At 38.3% G+C, this 20,024-nt stretch overlaps 2 protein-coding genes across 3 annotated transcripts; both read right to left on the bottom strand.

Moving 5' to 3' along the window:
• Positions 1 to 11,644: 11,644 nt before the first annotated feature.
• On the bottom strand, positions 11,645 to 16,036 carry LOC122397191 (probable RNA-binding protein 19). Its single transcript, XM_043396172.1, has 12 exons — positions 15,917 to 16,036; positions 15,649 to 15,853; positions 15,364 to 15,575; positions 15,073 to 15,282; positions 14,717 to 14,990; positions 14,444 to 14,653; positions 13,181 to 14,121; positions 12,893 to 13,095; positions 12,694 to 12,810; positions 12,523 to 12,628; positions 12,327 to 12,453; positions 11,645 to 12,248 (listed from the first exon to the last, which is right to left on the bottom strand). The coding sequence occupies exons 1-12, from the start codon at positions 15,950 to 15,952 to the stop codon at positions 12,181 to 12,183; spliced, it is 2,709 nt and encodes a 902-aa protein (XP_043252107.1). The 5' UTR covers positions 15,953 to 16,036; the 3' UTR covers positions 11,645 to 12,180.
• Positions 16,037 to 16,382: 346 nt separating this feature from the next.
• On the bottom strand, positions 16,383 to 19,596 carry LOC122397245 (uncharacterized protein F21D5.5). 2 transcript variants are annotated; one of them, XM_043396285.1, is made up of 9 exons: positions 19,385 to 19,596; positions 18,941 to 19,118; positions 18,368 to 18,876; positions 18,055 to 18,300; positions 17,909 to 17,977; positions 17,465 to 17,734; positions 17,058 to 17,339; positions 16,806 to 16,867; positions 16,383 to 16,730 (listed from the first exon to the last, which is right to left on the bottom strand). In XM_043396285.1, exons 2-9 carry the CDS (start codon positions 19,080 to 19,082, stop codon positions 16,607 to 16,609), a joined length of 1,704 nt encoding a protein of 567 aa, XP_043252220.1. In that variant the 5' UTR covers positions 19,083 to 19,118; positions 19,385 to 19,596; the 3' UTR covers positions 16,383 to 16,606. The 2 variants fall into 2 exon arrangements, with proteins under 2 accessions (XP_043252220.1, XP_043252221.1); XM_043396286.1 differs by having other exon boundaries at positions 18,368 to 18,861.
• Positions 19,597 to 20,024: the final 428 nt, after the last annotated feature.

The following is a 20,024-nucleotide window of genomic DNA, read 5'->3' as shown; positions in this document are numbered from 1 at the left end:
GCCGAGAAGGACCTCTCTCTCTTTTACTCGCTATTCTTTTCTACGTTCGACACCCGACTCCGGGCTATTTTTGCACTCGAGCTAACGAAAGGGTCAACAAACGAACACACTAAATGTGACTCATAAGTGTCTCGTTGGCCCGAGAATGCATACAAGGTGTTCGGCCAATCCAGAAATTCGAAAGTCAAGAATATAAAATTTCTTGATCGAGGCTTCGTTAAAAAGTTATTAAAAAATTAAATTACAAAATTTCAAATCACGCTGAAAAAATTACTTTCGGTTGCGGGGATCAATTACAATCATTTTTGGTGAATAGACATACCCCGAAAGTCCTACGTGCTTTCGAGAAAAAAATTCAAGTAAGGTCTAAATCTTTAGACAAAATTTAAAAATTTCAAATCGTTCTAAAAAAATTATTTTTGATTGCAGGGGTCAGGTACAATCATTTTTGGTCAATAGACATATCCTCGAAATCTTAACCATTTTCGAGAAAAAAAATTCCTAACCGAATATATCATTTCTGGCCAGAAAATCTTTAAAATATCATAATTCCTGAACGGATTGAAGGATTTTAATGTTTCAAACGGCAAACAACGCGTATTTTAGTGAAGAATATGTAGCAATTTTAACAATATTGAAAAAGTTGTTCCTTGACCCCGTAAAATTAGAAAGACCCCATAAGAATGGTCCAATTTTCAAACAGCCATAACTTCTGCAATAGTGAATATATTTCACGAAATCTTTTTCTGAAGTAGAGCTCATGGATACTTACAAAAAAGTATTAAACAACATTTCCGTACAGCGTGAAGCAAGTTTATTAAAAATGAAAAACGAATTTTTAAGAAAAGTCAACGGGGGGTGGATGCTGAAATTTTTCTGGCGAAATTGAAAAGTTTCAACTCGTTCTGGAAAAATTATTTTCGGTTGCGAGGGTCAATTACAACGATTTTTGGTGAATAGACACACCCTCGAAATTCTACACACTTTCGAGAAAAAAATTCTTTACCGAAAATATATTGTGTGGCCAGAAATGTTGCCCCGAAATAGACGTTCTACGTGCGGAGCTTTAAACGTTAATAACTTTTTAACGAAGCCTCAATCAACAAATTGGTATTCTTGATTTTCGTCTTATTTTGACCTCTAGAATCTCCCATTAAAATTTTTCCCTGTGCTGGCCGAACACCCTGTTTATTGTGTATTGTATTATTATAGATCGTTCCATAAATTCGTTAATGACAAAGTCTATAACTCTTTAAACAATTACAAACACTCATATACATGTATATGCAGTTAGAATCGATCCCATCCAGTCCGTGAATGCCAAGCTTAGCGTAGCCCAACTTTTACTGTATCAGATTTACCGAAAGTCGTTCGACCGCTAAGGTATTTAATGATAATTAACGTGTTATATTTTTTGATCGCTCGAAGCAATAAATTATGAATTAAATTCGTTGATTTCGTACGTTGTAGTTCTCGCGGCGTGAAAGCGATCGAGGATGGAGATCCTGACGGAATGAATCGCGCGCGCGCGCGTGTGGAGCGTACACGCGGGTGGGTCGAAAAATTCCCCGCGAACCCTTCTAAATGTCAAATAACTTTCTACGAGGCCGTGAGGCTCGCGCAGAAGCACGCTTCGGTACACGGGAAATCGTTGCTAGGCTGGATAGACGTAACGCGCGAAAACCACCTGTGCTCGTCTGGCGAGTTCTATTCGGAAAGTTTCATAACCGGAACGAAAAGGCGTCCGGCGGACGCTTTCGGCGTATACGCGACCGTGGAACGTGTCGCGTAAGTTCTTTGTCGAGCGTCGATCATCGCCAGACAGCATTCGAAATAATACTGTATACAATCAAGGACAAATACCTTTTTGGTACAACGCGTCTCTGATGCAGCCTAATAAATAAGGCGGTCGTACGATGGAACGGATTGCGTAAGAGCCATTCCCGTTCCCGCGTAACGTCAGAGAAGTTGGATAATTTCTGCGTATCGAACGAGAATCGGTTTAGTTTTCTAGTCACAGAGACCGCGACGGCCGTCGTTTCCCGGACCGATCGTTCGCGTCAGACGCAAAACAACCAACGCGTAGTGCTTTCACGGCGAGTAACGGCCTTTCTTTTCGCATGGGAAATCGAAAGGAACCGGTTGACATTTCCTGGTAAAACCGTTTAAAAGTCGTCCGCGATTCGCGGAGCTTAGACCCGATTCCAGAAATTTCGACGGATATCGAGTTTCACCGCTACTGTCGACCAAGTTTTGTTTACATCCTCCCGCAGCAGCGGTGCTTAAGATAAGGTCCGTAGATAGATGAGAATCGTGATTTCCCGGCAACTCCTACCATTTTTGTTCAATCCGGATGAAATTTTGTTTAGTCGGGCCTTGTATTTCGACGGAAAGTATGAACTACGTAATTTACAAATATATTGGTTATAATTATTTATACAAGGCATTCGGCCAACCCTATGAAAAATTTTAATGGGAGATTCCAGAGGATTCTTGACTGAGGCTTCGATAAAAAGTTATTAAAAAATTAAATTGAAAAATTTCAAATCATACTAAAACAATTATATTTAATTACAAGGGTGAATTACAAGCATTCTTGATGAATAGACATACCCCCGAAACCCTGCGCATTTTCGAGAAAAAAATTCGAGAAGGTACGAAATTTTTCGACGAAAAAGAAAAATTACAAATCGTTCTGAAAAAATTATGTTCGGTTGCAGGGGTCAATTACAATAATTTTTGGTGAATACACATACCCCTGAAATCCAGCCCACTTTCGAGAAAAAAATTCGAGTTGCTACTGAAATTTTTAGACGAATTTAAAAAATTTCAAATGATACTACAAAAATTATGTTTAATTACAAGGGTGAATTACAAACATTTTTGGTGAATAGACATACCCCGAAATCCTGTGAATTTTCGAGAAAAAAATTCGAGAAGGTACGAAATTTTTCGACGAAAAAGAAAAATTACAAATCGTTCTGAAAAAATTATGTTCGGTTGCAGGGGTGAATTACAAACATTTTTGGTGAATAGACATACCCCTGAAATTCTGCGCATTTTCGAGAAAAAAAATTCAGTACGAGGGGAATTTTAAAGGTTAATAATTTTTTAACGAAGCCTCCATCGACAAATTAGTGTTCTTGATTTTCATCCTATTTTGGCCTCTAGAATCGCCCATTAAAATTTTTTCCAGCGATGGCCGAACATCCTGTATATTAAATAATATAAAATAATTTAAAACCTCGCGTCGGTGTTCCAACGAAATAATTTTCATTTCGATTCGTTTGCAAATAAATGTCATGCCAGTTTAAGAAAGTAAACGGAAGTTAAATTACGAGGAAATCTAAAATTTTCGATCGTCATTCGCGAATAAAATTTGTCCAATTATCGCGATGGCGATTGCGTTGCGATTCCTCGAGTTCCTGTGGCATTTGAGCGGCTCGTTGACGTCTAGACTATTCCGATGACTTCACCCTTCTGTTCGGTACCGTTGCTCGATAAATCATCGAATGACCTCGATTGGGAGACCTTTTAGCGAGTAAAAGTCGAGACAATTGTTAAATTAGACGTTTCATTAGTCTTTCAGGATCTTCGATCCCAATTTAAAAATTCTTTACCTTAGAAATGTATTTTTACAGGAGTTTTGACAGTTCGAAATTGTTTTGAACATGTTTCGTTTGAACGGTATAAATGAAATTTTTGTTTACAATTAAACGGTATACAAATTAATTGCAGTAGAGAAATTTTCAAAAGATATAAAATGTTTCTTTATTAACATCGAAACAAGAGCTTGTTCCGTTGGATTGATAGGTTATGTCAGTGCCCAAATATCGCAGTACATTCGACAGAGTACTGTTATTTCATAGCGACTCATACGACTCGTTATGCATAAGTTAATCGCGTCTATACCGTAGCTGTGCTTAATTGTATTTAAATTACAGTAGTACCGTAATGCCACCGTTAAAAGATAGTTACAAAATTGACGGGAAACGGATAATAACACGCTATTGTCGACGCTACAAACATCAACTCGGATGGAAGCGGTATTTAATGGCCAGTCGTGTAAACTAAGTCGTTCTCAAAGCTGTAAGTCCTCGTAGCTTAGGCTTTTCATATACTATAAACATTTTACGCATAAATTAGAAAATAATATGACAAGCGTTCAAATGGTCGAGAAACACCTCGACTCGATTTTACTTTCACAGCTGTAATTGAATATGAAAGTGAAGTTTTGCCAACGGTTAACATTTGATAATCTTTTTCCCGATTCCTAGTCTTGAAAGTTTTAACAATAAAAAGTAAATAGAGATCCGTTCTAAAATAAACGAATACTAGGAGAATTCTATTATAGCATTATCAGCTTTCTAGAAATGCAATCTGAAGACTTTTGATTAGATATTTTTATTACAGAAAGGAAGTAAATTTCCAGGTAAATTCCAGCATTTTAAAGACGAAAACACGTATACGAAAGGAACGTGCAACCGGTAAAGGTCGAGAGCAAAAGACAACGGGAGGGTCTGTCGCGCTATTTTAAGCACACGCGAGCGGAACAATAACAATGAAGGAAAGCCAGTTAATTTTAACGTGACCGTGAATGACCAGAATCTGGTACCTGGATGAACCAGCTGGAAAGGTGAACAGGGTGATTCGTGCGTCATTGGAACGAGGGCTGCCCGTTCCACTGACGGAACCTGACTTCTTCGGACTCCTTTCTCGACCAGAGGCCTCCGTTTGTCCCTGAAAGGCTCGTGATCTGCTGCAATTAGTAACCCGATAGGCCTCGATATAGAACGGCAGCAGCGAACTATTTTAATTACAAGCCTTCTGTGCATTGCAACGTACCGACACTTCTAATTCGTTAACGGTATAAAATTTAAATATTTACATTGGAAAAAATATTCAGACAAATTGTATTAAGATTTTAAGATACAATAAGCTGTGAATTTCGGACTTCAGTTTTGTCACGCCGTGCGACATTTGGGCATTGAAATTCCCATTAGGAGCGTGCAGTGTACTGGCTTTAAAAACCGTCCGTCGGAGAATTCCGAGTGTAAATGGAGCCCGTTCGCATCGCGGCGAAACCCGAGATCGAAAGTAAGATCGCCTCGATCCCTCGCCGGCGGATAAATCCACCGAGGCTCGGTCACTTTTACTTTTCACGGAATTCGCTTCGAGCGCGCAACGACCGTACTCTCGGTCTGTTTACTCGGAAACTAATGGAACGATCACCGTTACTAATTAAATCCTCTTTGTTGTTCCTAATTGACCGCGGGAATCTCAACGGAGCCCGCAGTCGCTCGAAGATAATGGCCCCCGACGGTCGTACTTTAGCTTTTTTATCTTCCGTCGCTTCTCCCTTTCGTTTCGCGATTTCCTGTTTCGCGTTCGACGCCAGAATTTTAAACGGTAAAATAATCTAAAAAAATTTTAATGGGAGATTCTGGAGACCAAAATAAGACGAAAATCAAAAATACCAATTTGTTGATGGAGGCTTCGTTAAAAAGTTATTAATGTTTAAAGTTCCACTTGTTGACCGGCAATCTGCGAACAGCTGCGCGCGCGTGATAGTGGTTCTCATTCAGCATGAGAAACTCTACTTACTGACGTACCGACAGTCTTACAGTTTTAAACGTTAATAACTTTTAAACGAAGCCTCAATCAACAAATTAGTATTCTTGATTTTCGTCTTATTTTGACCCCTAGAATCTCCCATTAAATTTTTTCCCAGGTCGAACACCCTGTATACACATTTTTTTTAGTCATCTATTTTGTCTATTTTATTTTGACTAAAAGGATTTCTGCCCCATCGTAAGTGATCGAAGCACTCGAACAGGATCCGTGGAATCCGGTCCAAGCTGGGAGATATCGGCAATGCAAATTGCGACAAGATCATAAAACAGGATCGAGAGATCCTGTGAGGTGACACCACAGACGAGGTATACCTGACACGATCGAAGAAATACCAACCCCCTCCTCACTCCCAAAATAACCACTTTGTCAGTCTCTTGACCCGATCGTTGGTAAATGGCGCTCTGAAACGTATGTATGTATTTACTTTCGTTATCGAAAACGGTTGCTTTCTGCGCCGAAAGGCGGAGTCACAATCGACGATTAAGGAAAGAACGATGGAAGATCAGCCGACGTGTCTCGACCCGAAAGGTTAACCGGTGACCTTCCTTACTCCGTTCAACAGCTTTTTCGCTTTTCTCGTTCTTTCGTGTCTCTCTTATTGTCCGTCCTTCCAGTTTGTTGCCATCGTTTTACATTTTCCCTTCACGCGTTCCTTCATCTTGAAGAGCCACGAAGGTCGTTACACAGTGACATTAATAACGCGATTGGTAAGTCCCTGTGAGGTCAGCGTTTTCTAATTTTATGTTGTTATATTTAACAACAAAAATATTATTCATCGTATCATTTTGATATCGCGTCACCAATTGAAGGTTATGTTCTATTGCGAGGAGAAAGAGAAATCAATCTCGAATTAATGGGAACATAGTACCGTCGATTAGTAAAACGTCTGATTCGGTAGAAGCAATTTCTACCAGGATTGATCTTTCTCCCTGCAATAACTATTATGTTAATATATTCTTGACATTTGCACACCATTTAGCTTTCCAATACCGTGAAAGTAGTTAGGAATTTAGTGTTGCGTTCGGTATTACAAGATCATAATTATACATAATAATCATAATTATACACTTTCATGTCATTTCAATAAGAAATTCGAGCCAATGAATCATCCGTTGCTCGAGCAGAAGCGTTCTTAGCATAAATAGAACAGCCAGATGGCGCAGGTGTTCAAAACATGTGCCGGTTAATAGTTTAGAGATATTTATGTAGAAATATCGACTCTAAAATTGTGTCTTTATTCGGTAAACGGAAAAGACCATGTTATAAATATATCCTGCTTCGTATTGAGTCATCCTGACTCTGAAAAGATCGTAGATATATAAACGTATTCATGATTCTTAGCAAAGTTTGTCGAATCATGATTTTTTTATACGTTGTGAAAGCGATGATTTCGATGTTACAGGATTAACTGTAGTACAAATTTCGTGTCCCGGTTCCTTCTACGTTGCACAATTTATTTCCCATTGAACTCGAGCCGATGGCGGCACTTTAATTTCTAATTGTGTAAATATCACGAACACCTGTCGGAGCGTCCCTAACCTTTCGACGATTCAAAAATGATTTCCGTGCATGGTTCTAGAATTCATTAGATTTTCTACCAGATAAATAAGTTTCGACACCCGAACTACCGACGACCATGATCTTTTCCTTTCTCCGTCGTGGTCAGAATTTTGTCCAATTATTTATTCTGTAATATAATATACTATATTTAAATAAGTACCCCATTTGTCCCGCCACGTGTCTCGCTTTCTTTCTATTTATCGATTCTGTACTTTTTTTGCTGGGTCAAGTTTCGTTGAGCTCGAGACGCTGAGTAGAAGGGGTGTTGCGAGGTGATTCGTGGAAAGTTAATCGTGTCTCAGGGCACCATCGTTTCAGTTCACGACTGAAATGCAGGATTATCGAACAGGGATCGCAAAACAGGGAGGTATCCTGGCGTCCGCGGTGGAAACGGGCGAGAACCGTCGCGACCTCGACAGTTTTGCAATCTCGAATTGCTACACGCGTTCGCTCCTTCTTTGCTTGTCGCAGCTACTTGAAGCGGAGCGTGCAGCCCGAGACAGCGGTAAATCTCGAATAACCGGTAGATTTCCTCTCCCTCCCCCGCTGACAGGAAGCCGACAAATGTTCCCAGGTATTCGATACGCATGCAGATCTCGCCCTCGAATACTCTGACTACGCACGAGTAGAGTTGTCAGGGATCTCGCGAACAACGAAACGAGAAAATCTCGTCCCCGAATATTCCATACGAGACTCGAATATTTAAGCGCGGTTTCGTTGTTTTTACGAGAATCCTGAATGCAAAGCAGGATTTCGTTTATTTCGATACTTTTTCTACGAGCAATAGGCCGTTTCGTATCTCGACCACCTGTAACGTCACGTCTCTAACCTTAAAAAATGTTCGGAACCAGATAGCATGGGGCTGTTTGAATCTCAGCTTTTGAAATGATTTGAAATTTTTAAGACCATAAAGAAATGCTTTAAATTCCATCGCTAGAACCGGGCAAAATCAAGCTAGTGTTAAAAATCGATCGGATAAGGTACAGAGAAAGCCGCATCGATCAACGATCTGGGTGGGTTGCGCAATGTTCAATCGATTGAAATTCGTGATCCGTGTTTCTTATTTATCGACTCTTATTTTCGGGTAAGGGTATCAATCGTTTGAATATCATCTTGCAAAAGCTGGATATCGCGATATCACGCGACAAGGACGATCAAAGCTTAAAAGCGTCGGAAAGTGAACGTTGAATTGGCAATTTGCACTCGATATCCACGTTTAGAATTACATCTAACTTTTGATTTACACGGTAGTCAGATTCCACGCGTATTAATCGAAGCAGACGATAATACAGATTTATTACAGACTCGTGTTACACCGCTTACGCGAGAAAACAAAGGAACTCAAAATTATTCAATATGGCGGTCAGGCGCCAAATACAAGTTAAATATATTTCTATCATTCGATTGGTTTACACTAGTGAAAAAAATGTTGCAAGACTTTGTGTAAATAATTAATGCAATATAAGCGATATTCATCCCAATAAGAATAAAAAAATTGTTTTTCCGTGGAAACGTGAAGAAGGTACAAAATAAAATGTCACTTTCGTAAGTTTATTGTATGTTTACATAAATATATAATGTTTTGTGTACAGAAATAATGGGTAATACATATAAAAGTAATTTGTACGTTTCATATTGGGACATAAAGTATGGAATTTGTTCGTGATTTATAGGGAACTTTTACGGAACCAATCTACCATGAAAATTGAAGGTTAGGTACAAAGAAGGGGAAGAGTTTATTCGAATACTAGACTTTGTGTAATAATTCATTCGATGGATCAGCTGTTTGTTTTATGCGATGCATAATTTGATTGTATAATTCAGGTAATAATTTTTATTGCACTAATATCTCGAAAAAAATATAACCATCTCTAGTTAGATGTGCATCGAAAAAATAGACAACCTTCATTATCATTTATCTTTCTAACGAGAAAGTTACCTACGCTCTGACATCGTTCGTTAAATATACTAATTGAACTTTTCGTTGGAAATCTTCGAATGTTTTACAAAAACAAATATTTCTAAAACCATCTATTATCGGATCGACGCATTTTTCTACGATAGTTTGAGAGTGCTTGAAAAGATAATTTTAATTGTAAATAATGATACATAACTGAAGATATACAGGGTGTTCAAAATTAAAAATACCAATTTGTTGATGGAGAATTCGTTAAAAAATTATTAACGTTTAAAGTTCCGCCCGTGCTGAATTTTTTTCTCGAAAATGCGCAGGATTTCATGGGTGTGTTTATTCACCAAAAATGATTGTAATTAACCCTCGCAACCGAAAATAATTTTTCCAGAACGATTTGAAATGTTCTAATTTTGTCGAAAAATTTCACATCTATTCGAAATTTTTTTCTCGAAAGTGGGCAGGATTTCGGGGGTATGTCTGTTCACCAAAAACGATTGTAATTGATCTCCGCAACCGAAAATAATTTTTCCAGAACGATTTGAAATGTTCTAATTTTGTCGAAATATTTTACATTTATTCGAAATTTTTTTCTCGAAAGTGGGCAGGATTTCGGGGGTATGTCTGTTGACCAAAAATGATTGCAATTGACCTCCGCAACAAAAAATAATTTTTTCAGAATGATTTGAAATTTTTTAATTTAATTTTTTAATAAAAATTTAACGAACCCTCAGTCAAAAAATTAATATTATTTTGTCCTCTAGAATCTCTCATTAAAATTTTTCCCAGTGGTGGCCGAACACCCTGTATAAATCATGAGATACAAGTGAATTGTAATCAAATCTGTTGCAAATGGTCGAATTGGAATTTTGTAAACTCAAACTAAATAGAAAAAATCCAAGAGAAAACGCCTCTACATGCAATGATACTTAGATTCGAGATTAGGTCGTTCAAGTACTCTTCTTTGATTATACGGATTAGAGGAGGCTAGTAATTGCGGGTGCTTTACACTGGGTGTGAAACGGTCAGGGGGGCAGATTATATGTTTATGATCTTCGGATGATCACAGACCCCAAAGAGCTTTGTAACACCGACGATGCATCGACGCGCGAAGCAACACTGACTGTCCGAGGGTTAACAGCGGATAACAGCATAAAAATGTCTTACCCAGTCCATTTTCTCGTTGTTCCGCGACACCGAGCCTGTTGTCGATTGTTTCCGCTGGCGATCTCGTCAGGTCGAGCACATCGCGCACTATGCTTGCATAGACACGAGTTCTCGTTTTCACCGTGCACGTTTCCGGTGCACCCGCGACCTTGTACCTGGACGACGACACCGAGAAGAAACACTGTTGGACCCGCGAGCGTAACCGTTCCCCAGGACAAGGGGAATGAGACTGAGTCCTGAACAGAAGGTGGAGAAGGCACTGTTACTTTCATGGGTCGTCTCCACCTCCACCTTCATCTCCATCCCCCTGTTCGTCCCCTCTCTATACGAACCACCTCGTACGCGCTTCTCCTTCGACCGTAGGTGAAAGGAAAACATTTCTTCCCGGGGCCCCGCAGCCAAAGCCAGCTCCTTTCAATATTGATAACGCGCAGTCATATTTTCAGACATCGCGAATTCATTTCTGCCACGAGCCTCCGGGAATGTATGCAAATCAGACGGCGCTCCTTAACATTTTTTCCCCGGATTCTGTCGGGTTTACAAATCCACTCGAATGTTCAGAGTCGACGGTGGACTTTCTTATTATCGTAGAATGTAGAATTATAATAACAATAACGTAGAAATAACATAGGATTTTCCAGGTTGAATAGTTTTGTGCAAGGAAGGAGGGGTACGCCAGTCGCATTTGAGAAAATAAAGTTGACCTTCGTGCGCCCCCTATGTGTTCACTTGGGAAAAGCTTACATCAGATTGTACGGACCACGTTTCACAACTTTGTACTTGAAACATTGTTCGACAGTTTTAAAATAGGTTATGTTTTTGATCCCCTCTAACCAATTTAATGAAACTTGTATCGCTTGACGAAGATCGGAAAATTGTAGCTATGCAAGGAAAACGAGTGCTTCCTCTAGTTAACGATTCCTCGTTATTTCGAGAGGAAAACGTGGCTTGGCCCGATTCTCACTGGCAATGAGAAATGGATACTACATGACAATGTCGTTAGAAATAGTCGCCGGGCGAATAAGGCGTGAAATCATTGATGCAATTCTGTCCATTGTAAAGAGATGCAAAAAAAAAATGAATAGAAAATGTGTTGAATTAAGAAAGAAAAAGAAAAGATCGTCCTTACGTTCTTCGAACATTACTTCACAAGATCGTACAGATAAAAATGGTAATATGAAAACGTTTGATCAGCATTGATATCAAACATTTTATTATTCCAAGATTTCGCACAGCGCTGCCCAGATACTGAATATTAAAAAGGAAACAGGAATCGGAGGTGGAACGCCTATAGATAAAAGAATAACGTGGAATTCGAGGACGAAATTTCTTCAATTCCCTTTATTCTATAAATACATGTCAGTGGCGCGTGAAAACCTTATTTTTATTCAAAGTAGTAATGTTTTTATAGAGATTTCGTGTACCGCGAGCGCCTTAAACTGGAATCGTGACGTCGAGACGCATTCTTGTATCGAAACGTGGTGCAACAGCCGCTCTCGAGGCTGCAATTAAATCAGCCGGAACGTGGGTCGACGATCAATGCTGAGTACACGATGTTCATTGGCACGCGATAGGGATCGACTCAATAGTATCAGAACCCAAATACATGCAATTAGTAACCGTGACACGGTGCACGTAGAAATCCTAAACATTTTCGAGAAAAGTGAGACCGAAGAAAAAGTTTCGACGTGACGCGAAGGTCAATATCGGTTGCACGCCATCGCGAGTCGGAAACAACTTTTTAACTTTCCGTCGACTTGTACCGATGCCAACGCTCGAACGGAAACGCGCGCGATAGCATCGCGGTTGTTCCATGAATTTATAGTTTATTCTGTACGTCGTGCGCGAACACTATGTACAAAGTCGTCTTATAAACAGTCAATTATACAAATGGTCGACGAAATAACTCATTCTGCTTCCAAGCCAACGTCTTCCGGGCTTATCGTAGCCTTTTTGTTCTTCTTCGTCGGTTCCTCTGCAAAGAGATAATACATTTAACAATAATCACACGATAAACGTAAGAAATGTGCAGTAATCGTTTGAGTATGGTTACCTTCGTAAACGAAATGCTTAGCAGTTCTTTTTCTAATATCTTCCAAGTCCTCTTCGGTTTGAGCCCATTCCAGCACTAACCTTCGACCGTACAAGTGGGTACTTTGACACAGGGCTTTAAATGCTTTCTGCGGACAAACGAATAGCAATTAAGAAACGGTTAATTCAATTGTTCTTTCGGCTCCATAAGCAGGTACCTTGGCCTCGCTTTTTGTATAGAACTCCACGAACGCGAATCCTCTGTGTTTCTCAACGCCAATTAATTTCTTCGGTAGCCTCACTGCTTTCAGTTCCCCAAATGCTCTACGAATTCGAACATGATGAATTAAAATTTGAATTTAACTTGTATTTTCCTTGAGAACACGTACTTGAAAAGTTCAGTGATCTCCTGGACAGTCGCCTCGAACGGTATGTTTCGTATGAGGATCTTCGTGCCCGTTCGAGCCGTGACGTTGGATGTTTTCTTCGCAGACTTAACGTCGGTCCTGCGCATTCGAACGAATAATAATTTCCGTTTACGTAGAATTGGTTCAAGAAATTGAATCACAGGCGAAATTATAGACATACGTTAACGTCCGTTCGGAACGTTTTAGCTCTAAAGTCTTTCCTTCCAGCACAGTCATTTGTAACACTTTCAGTGCACGATCTGCATCGGCCTTTGTTTTGTAACGTACGAATCCATAACCCATGGATAACTTGCTACCAGGATTCTTTGGATCCTTCTTCGTTGCGACTGTGGCATAATGAAGGCGACCGCATTTGCTGAAATACTGAAACATTAAGAGAATATATTATCCATTCGATCAGAACAGTAAACAGACCGGTTGTTTTCGTGCTTAATAGTATAATAAATACCGATTTTAATTGCTCGTCCGTAGTCGAGAAGTTAATATTTTTCACGAAAAGAGTCGTGTCTGGTTCAGGCTCGTCCTCGTCCTCGCTTTCTTCTTTCTCAGTTTTCTTAGTGTCGTTTACAATCTCCAAACGTTCTACAGATTGGTCTGGCGCCTCTGCAATTTCCTTTCCCTCCTTTTTCTCGTTCGCTCGGGCGTCCTTTTTTTTTTTTCTCTCGACGAGAGGAGTCGTGAAACTATTGTCGGGCGCCCATTCCAGATAAAGCGGCAAGTGTTTGTATTTGCTGTATGCTAATTTTGTGAATGCTTTCCGCGCTTCTGACGGTTCCAAGAATTCCACCAACGCGGTGATACCCGCGGGCGGCATCACGAGCCTACCTAACTCGCCGTGCTGCGCGAACAACTGGCGGATCTCACGCGCAGGCGTGGCAGCAGGCAAATTTTTCACGAGTATCACCGTTTTCGATCGTTTGGCCGCCGGTCGATCGAACGCGTCCAAACAGACGCCATTTTCCTCCAAGAAATTCTTGGTATCCTGCACCAATTGCGTTTCTCCAAGCGCCAGTTTCACCGCAGCACTCAAACCTTTCGTTCCATCTTCCAGCACCTTCTCCTTCGTTGTATTATAAGTAGCCGCAATAGCGTCCGCTACAGCGTTCTGACCGAGGAACAGTGTATTCCAGTTGTGCGCGGATCCCGCTGTCGCTTTGACCTTCAACTCCTTCTTCTGTTTATAAGTCAATCCCTGCTCGTCGAGTTGCTCCATGGGATCGAATTTTGCTTTTCCAGGAAGAAGGTGTAGCATTCTGCCGTTCACGATCGTACCGTCTAATTCGCCGTACGCCTTCACCGCGTGCTCGGTCATTAAAAATGTCACCGTGCCGAATCCTTTTGGTTTCCTGGTTAGTTTGTCCACGGGTAGATTCAATTCGGTTAAAGGACCTGATCGATCAAAATGACGATGTTATTTAACGATATTTTTGTTAACTTTTTTTTTTTATCCCAATAATTCATATAGTATGATTAACTTTAAGCCTCATTTGATGGAGTTAGTTCGATTTCTCATGCAATACAATATTTCTTATTTTAATTGAGATGTTCCATTTTTTTTTAGCTCGGGCCATAACTGTATTCTTACCGAACGATATGCTTTCTGACCCGTTTTTTTGAGACAATTAAGTAACTTCTACAATTTGTACTATTTTGTATTTAAAAAAGTGAACAGAACCCCCGTAAAAAAAGTTTTATGAGAAAGGGCACGCACCGTACTTTTCGAATAGCTTTCGCATATCGTCTTCCGTTGTGGTGTAAGACAGATTTCGGATGAACATTCTTCCAGACTCTGCTATGCTCTCTTCGTCTTTTAGCGCCTCTTCTTGCTTTTTCCACCTAACATTAGGATTGTTCTCGTTCTGTACCCCACTAGATTCTTCATCTTTCGCTTCGTATTTCGTTACAAATATTTGCTTTCCACCTATGAAAAAGTGTCAACATAATTTAAAGGGACATTAGAAAATAACATTTTATTTGTTATTACCTAAAAAACATTTATCTTTCAATAATGCTTTCTTCAGATGTTGCTCGGTTTTAAAACCAACGTAAGCTATGCCCTTGATTTTTGGCGGCACTCGTATCGATTTTGCTTTCAACGGACGGAAAAAAAATTTGACGTCCTTTTTCTTATGATTGTATCCCAGACCCCTAAGTTTCACAGTGAAGAATTTTACAGGGCCACCTTTTGATGCTTTCTTCTCAACTGAATCCTTCTTCTTCTTTGTATTGTGATCTTTTGTTTTCAGCGTTTCCATATACTGCACCGAAAAACAAATGTTACTACATTACTACGCTGGTTTGTAGGTAGCATATTTATGAAGTACATAAATTTCTATTCACCTCTAAATCAGATATGACTTTGTCTGCAAGTTTTTGCTTTTCAGCTTCTTCTTTTTCACTATCATCTTTATTACTAGCCTCTTTATCATTATCCTCAGCGTCACTATGCTCCTTACTTTGAATAGCTGTTAGTAGAGTATCATTCTTCCATACAGTTTTGTTTGCTGTGTGGCTTTCAAGGAATTCTATGAATAATGGGTCATCCTTATGCTAAATTCAAATTAAGTTGAATAAACATTAGACTGGAAATAATAACCATATAAAAGAATTAATCATAACACATAAGTTTACTTTTTCCAATGCTTCTTTGATTTCTTCGTTTAGTTCTGTTTGTTTTTTACTTTTCTTGGCTTTCTTTTCTTTCTTTTCTTTCTTTTTTTCATCTTTTGCTGTTTTCTTTAACAATTCAGTGTCTGGTGTATCTATAGAATCCTCGTTGCTTGCTATATTTTTTGAACTGTCAGGTGCATATTTACTCCATGACCTGGGTTTAGAAGAATCCCCTATGAGATTAAACAAATTAAATTCAACCTGTTACTTTCACACAACCTTAATGTATTAAACATTATGGAATACCTAGACTTGCGCACTGCTCTATGGATATTTTGCAAGTGTCGATACAGGTATTATCAAAATAATCTTTGGCAGCAATAGCCTGCTCTTCTGTTTTAAATCCGATAAAAGCAAATCGACGGAATTTTCCATCCTTCGTGTATTTCAATTGCACATCAGTTACCAAACCTTTCTGGCTAAACACTTCCTTCAACTTAGTATCTGGAATCTATTATTACAACAAATTAATAATTTTTACTCGTTCTGACATTACATTAATGTTATTACTCACTTTCTTTGGCAAATTCTTTACTATCAGTCGCGACATTTTCTATCAATCATAATTACTCTCAAAGAGTATTTTCTACTGATTGTTTATTTTATCGACGAAGTGAACTAAACCATGCGGTTTTTTAGAGGTTATGTTTCCCAATATTTTTGTATAGGTTATAAACAGTTATGTCAAATATGCTTCCAACGTTTATGCAGTTTAGATCATGATCTTCAACAGAAAAGTTATGCACAACGTATGTCTGCCATATATTTTCAAAACATTGCAACAATATATAGACAAGATTCAAGGAATTTCATAAAATTTTATTCGAATAATAAACTAAGGATAAAAATCAGAGATAACATTTTATTTCCTCCGAATATAAATTTATTTATGATGGTAGGGACATAAAAGTGTAACAGAGATAGAGTGACGCCATATTTGAAGGGGAACAAGAGAAAGTGAAAGAACATTGTCACTAGAAAGTGCGTGGACATCGGTCCTTCTCATTCTGATTTGTATGAAGTTCGGAGAAAAAGGTTATGTACTATTTTCACACAAATTTATTAAAAACTTAGAGTTCGTACAAATGATAATTTAAAATTAATGTCTTTTACAAAGTTTGAGCGTAAACCAGCATGTTCTGCTGAAGTATGTTTATCAACACAAAAAAAAATATCTTCCATTGTAAAGCGTAAGCGAGTATTTTTAATTTTCGAGCAAATACATTTCGTAAAGTTGCCGGTGTTCTTCTTTCGAGAACTTTGGAACGAAATCAATCGTAAGGATTTCTGTGAAACCTTCGTCCAAGCTAGGTGGTTGATAATTTTTCCTAAAAAGAAAAGTAGCAACGTAAATTGTATCCGAATTTCAACATATTGGATTTTATGATTTTTACTCTACTCACACGTAACTATTAATAACCACTTCGGTAACTTGAACGTGAGTAGAATCTGTTAATCGTCGGAACTACAAATAAACATGTTCATTAGAATTAGCGGTATACGTAATGTTCAGCATACAAAGTGACAACTATGCGATTCTTTCAGGTCATAACTCCGTTACTAGCTATCGGATCTTTTTTTAAATTATGCAATCATTAATTGCACATATACTATTGCATTAAAAAAAATAAGAGTTTAGATTAGTGTTTTCTTACCTTGTTATTATGTTTTGCATGCTCCAAGGTTGTTGACATAACGAAACACCTTACAGAAACTCCGTATTTTTTTGCCAATTCAATATACCTTTGTCTCGACACGGTATCTGGATTAGTATTATCCACGACCACACTCTTTTTTTCAATTATATGTTTTTCCATTGCACTAATGCATTTTTGCCAGCTTCCAAGGGTGTCTCTGTTAACGTGTGCATAATTATTCAGGTAATTTTTCACAAAATGTGATTTGCCTGATGCAGGACATCCAACCATTACAATTACCTAAAACAATAAATAAATAGCTGTACTACATTTATAGATTCGATCAAATGTAACGCTCTATTTTCGGTAAAGTGTACGTTCGTGTTTCAAGCTCGCCGTTTTGAAAGGATTAATGTTTCAAATACCTCTTGAATACTCGAAGTTATATTATCTCTTAAACATATCTCGGCAGTTGTTAAACTTTTCGGATTAAATGTGGGCAATGCATAAGGTGCCTCTTTGTGTCCAAGAAAATGTTCTTCCGGTGTGTGAAACTGCAAGCCTAAATTTAATGCTAGCAATCTGTCCACCAACGAGTGATCTTTCTTTTTCCCTGGTGCCCAATTTTTCGGTCGTCCAGCCGCATCTCCGACGTAAAAAGAATCGTCTTTATCGATGGATACAGAGTCATTGTTCTTTAAAAGAAATACTGTGGCATCGATATCATTTACGGTGATGATTTTTTTTCAAAGCGTGTCTAAAATACTGAGACCATTGTCGAAAATGGAGATGTCAGATTTCGAGCAATGAGTTTAATCTCGTTACTTTTTAGACGCGCCTCGTATAAATTAATTAATTGAGATACCTACTTCTTCCAGTTTTTGCCACATACCAATTGCTGGCTTTCTGTAGATGTTACTTCCAGTAGCTATAAAAACCTACAAACGAATTACTATACATACATAAAAAACAAAAAAAAAATTATTTATTGCAATCTATGAAAAGCAAAATGTACCTGCATCGGAACACCTATCCTTCGCGTTATATTTTCGATTTTCTTCTTAAAACATTTAACGCTTAGTTTTCCAATTCCGATCCCCTTTTGATTAGTGAAAATCACTATTTTGTAGCCACTACTGTGAAGCTTCTTCAATTTACCTGATACACTGGGATATAAAAGTTGCCAATCATCGTAATTTTTTGGAAATACTAATCCAGAACGTGTTGTTATCAATGTTCCATCCATATCATATGCTGCTACCTAAAAATCAATATATCCAAACAATTATTACATAAATTCGCTTATGAATAATGTTTCCTTGAATTACCTTTGAACGTCCTAGTACCCCTTGCATAGTGTACATTAATACTTCTTCGCTTCCTGTACTTTCCCATATGTGTTGGCCATTATCTGAATCTTCGTTAGCTTTGTCTTCCGACTGGTCAGAACTTGCATTACCCCTCTTTAAGAATTTCAATATACCGTCGCTATTATTTGTCTGTTTTTTCTCCTCTTGTGTTTCACCTTCCTCTGTTCCTTCCTTGCAACTTGTATTTATATCATCCATTTCCAATTTTGCCACTTTGCGAGCACCTTGTTCAATTTCGTTATTTATTTCTGATTCTCTAACTCTTTTCTCCAATAAAAGAGTTTTGGAAGGTGGAGGATTAAATTCTATTTGATACACATATTTTCCATACAAAATTTCCAAGCAATCCTCGTGTTTGCCTATAAATTTATTATCTTTACGCGTCTTGAAACCATTGAATCCGCATGGTCTTTTGCCAAGCTGTTGAATGGAGACTTTATACTCCTGATAATCTGCATATAATCTCACTGTGTAAAAATTATATGATTAGATTAACAATTAAAGGTATGAAATAAAACAAGAAATATTTACCTTGTTGTCTGGAGCACTGTGTATCTGTAATGTTTGTTTCTGGACAGCGACCTACAATGACTGGTTCTTGATGCGGTAAATATACTGTCAGTAATGCTTTATCATTACTCTTTAAATAACAACTTTTGGCTTGCTGGCTCATAGTAAGTTAAATAAAGAAACAATGTAGGTAATACTTCTGTAATAATAAAACAATAAACGAATTTAATGTATTAGATACTTAATATTTAGAACGTTATAAATTAAATATTACATAACGCATCATGCTTTCGTAAAATTGATTTCCAAGCTAACGAATTTTAAATAGGAATAACAATAACAACGGACGACATTTCTGATAGCAGTTCGTTTTCGTAAAATTATAAAAATTTCTGATAAACATTTGTTCGCTCATTAATATTAACATTAATTTGAATGCTTCTATAGTTTACAAATTTTGTATACCTTCAATTTGACAATCAACCTTGTCGAAAACAAAATCTTTTCGATCATTTTTGTTACGATTACATTAGTCAAATTAGGTTAGGGTCGGTTTAAGCCTAGGGATACATATAAAAAACATACATCGATGTTCATCGAATAATACTATCGATGGTTTCAGATATATTGTTCAAAGACATCATAATTAGTATATGAATTTAAATAAAATATCATTTATGATCGCATTAAACAATGTAAACATTATAAATATCGATATTTATCGATATATATCGTGCACAGTGTTACCAACCGGCAGATTGGTGCTTAAAGCAGTGATGGACGTTCAGTCCTGTTGCGGTCGCCGCCTGGCGCCGTGTAGCAGAAGCTCTGGGGGGCGCGAGGTTTAAATCAGATTACACGAATGTAATAGGAAAGGAAGACAAAGTGGAGTCCGCGCCAATTCTACGGTTTAAAAGTAGTTAGAGATTCTTTTAATGACTTCACTTCGGGTCATAGATTAGCCTATAATTTATTGGAGACGGATGTTTGGATAGTCGTGAGCTCCCCTTTGATCCTTTCTCCTAGGTGTGTAATTCCAGGAACTTGGGCCGTGCGCTATCGATTGCCGGAAACGAGCTGCGTGCAAAAGCCGATAACGGCCACG

The sequence above is a fragment of the Colletes gigas genome, unplaced genomic scaffold, assembly GCF_013123115.1.
Source record: "Colletes gigas isolate AHSC1104 unplaced genomic scaffold, ASM1312311v1 Colletes_gigas_Sc00009, whole genome shotgun sequence".
Lineage (NCBI taxonomy): Eukaryota > Metazoa > Arthropoda > Insecta > Hymenoptera > Colletidae > Colletes > Colletes gigas.
The sequence above is the reverse complement of the archived record's forward strand: the minus strand, read 5'-3'. Positions and strand labels throughout refer to the sequence as shown.

Bases quoted from the DNA above. Each gene is read 5' to 3' on its own strand.
- LOC122397191 (XM_043396172.1), bottom strand. From the start codon at position 15,952: ATGTCGCGACTGATAGTAAAGAATTTGCCAAAGAAA. The intron at 15,283-15,363 runs GTAAACTTATGT...ATTTGAATTTAG, and splicing joins TCAAAGAAGCATTGGAAAAA to CATAAGGATGACCCATTATT. The intron at 13,096-13,180 runs GTATTTATTATA...TTAATGTTTCAG, and splicing joins CGGACGAGCAATTAAAATCG to TATTTCAGCAAATGCGGTCG.
- LOC122397245 (XM_043396285.1), bottom strand. From the start codon at position 19,082: ATGAGCCAGCAAGCCAAAAGTTGTTATTTAAAGAGTAATGATAAAGCA. The intron at 18,877-18,940 runs GTAAATATTTCT...ATTTTTACACAG, and splicing joins ACAGTGCTCCAGACAACAAG to TGAGATTATATGCAGATTAT. The intron at 16,731-16,805 runs GTGAGTAGAGTA...TTTTCTTTTTAG, and splicing joins GTGGTTATTAATAGTTACGT to GAAAAATTATCAACCACCTA.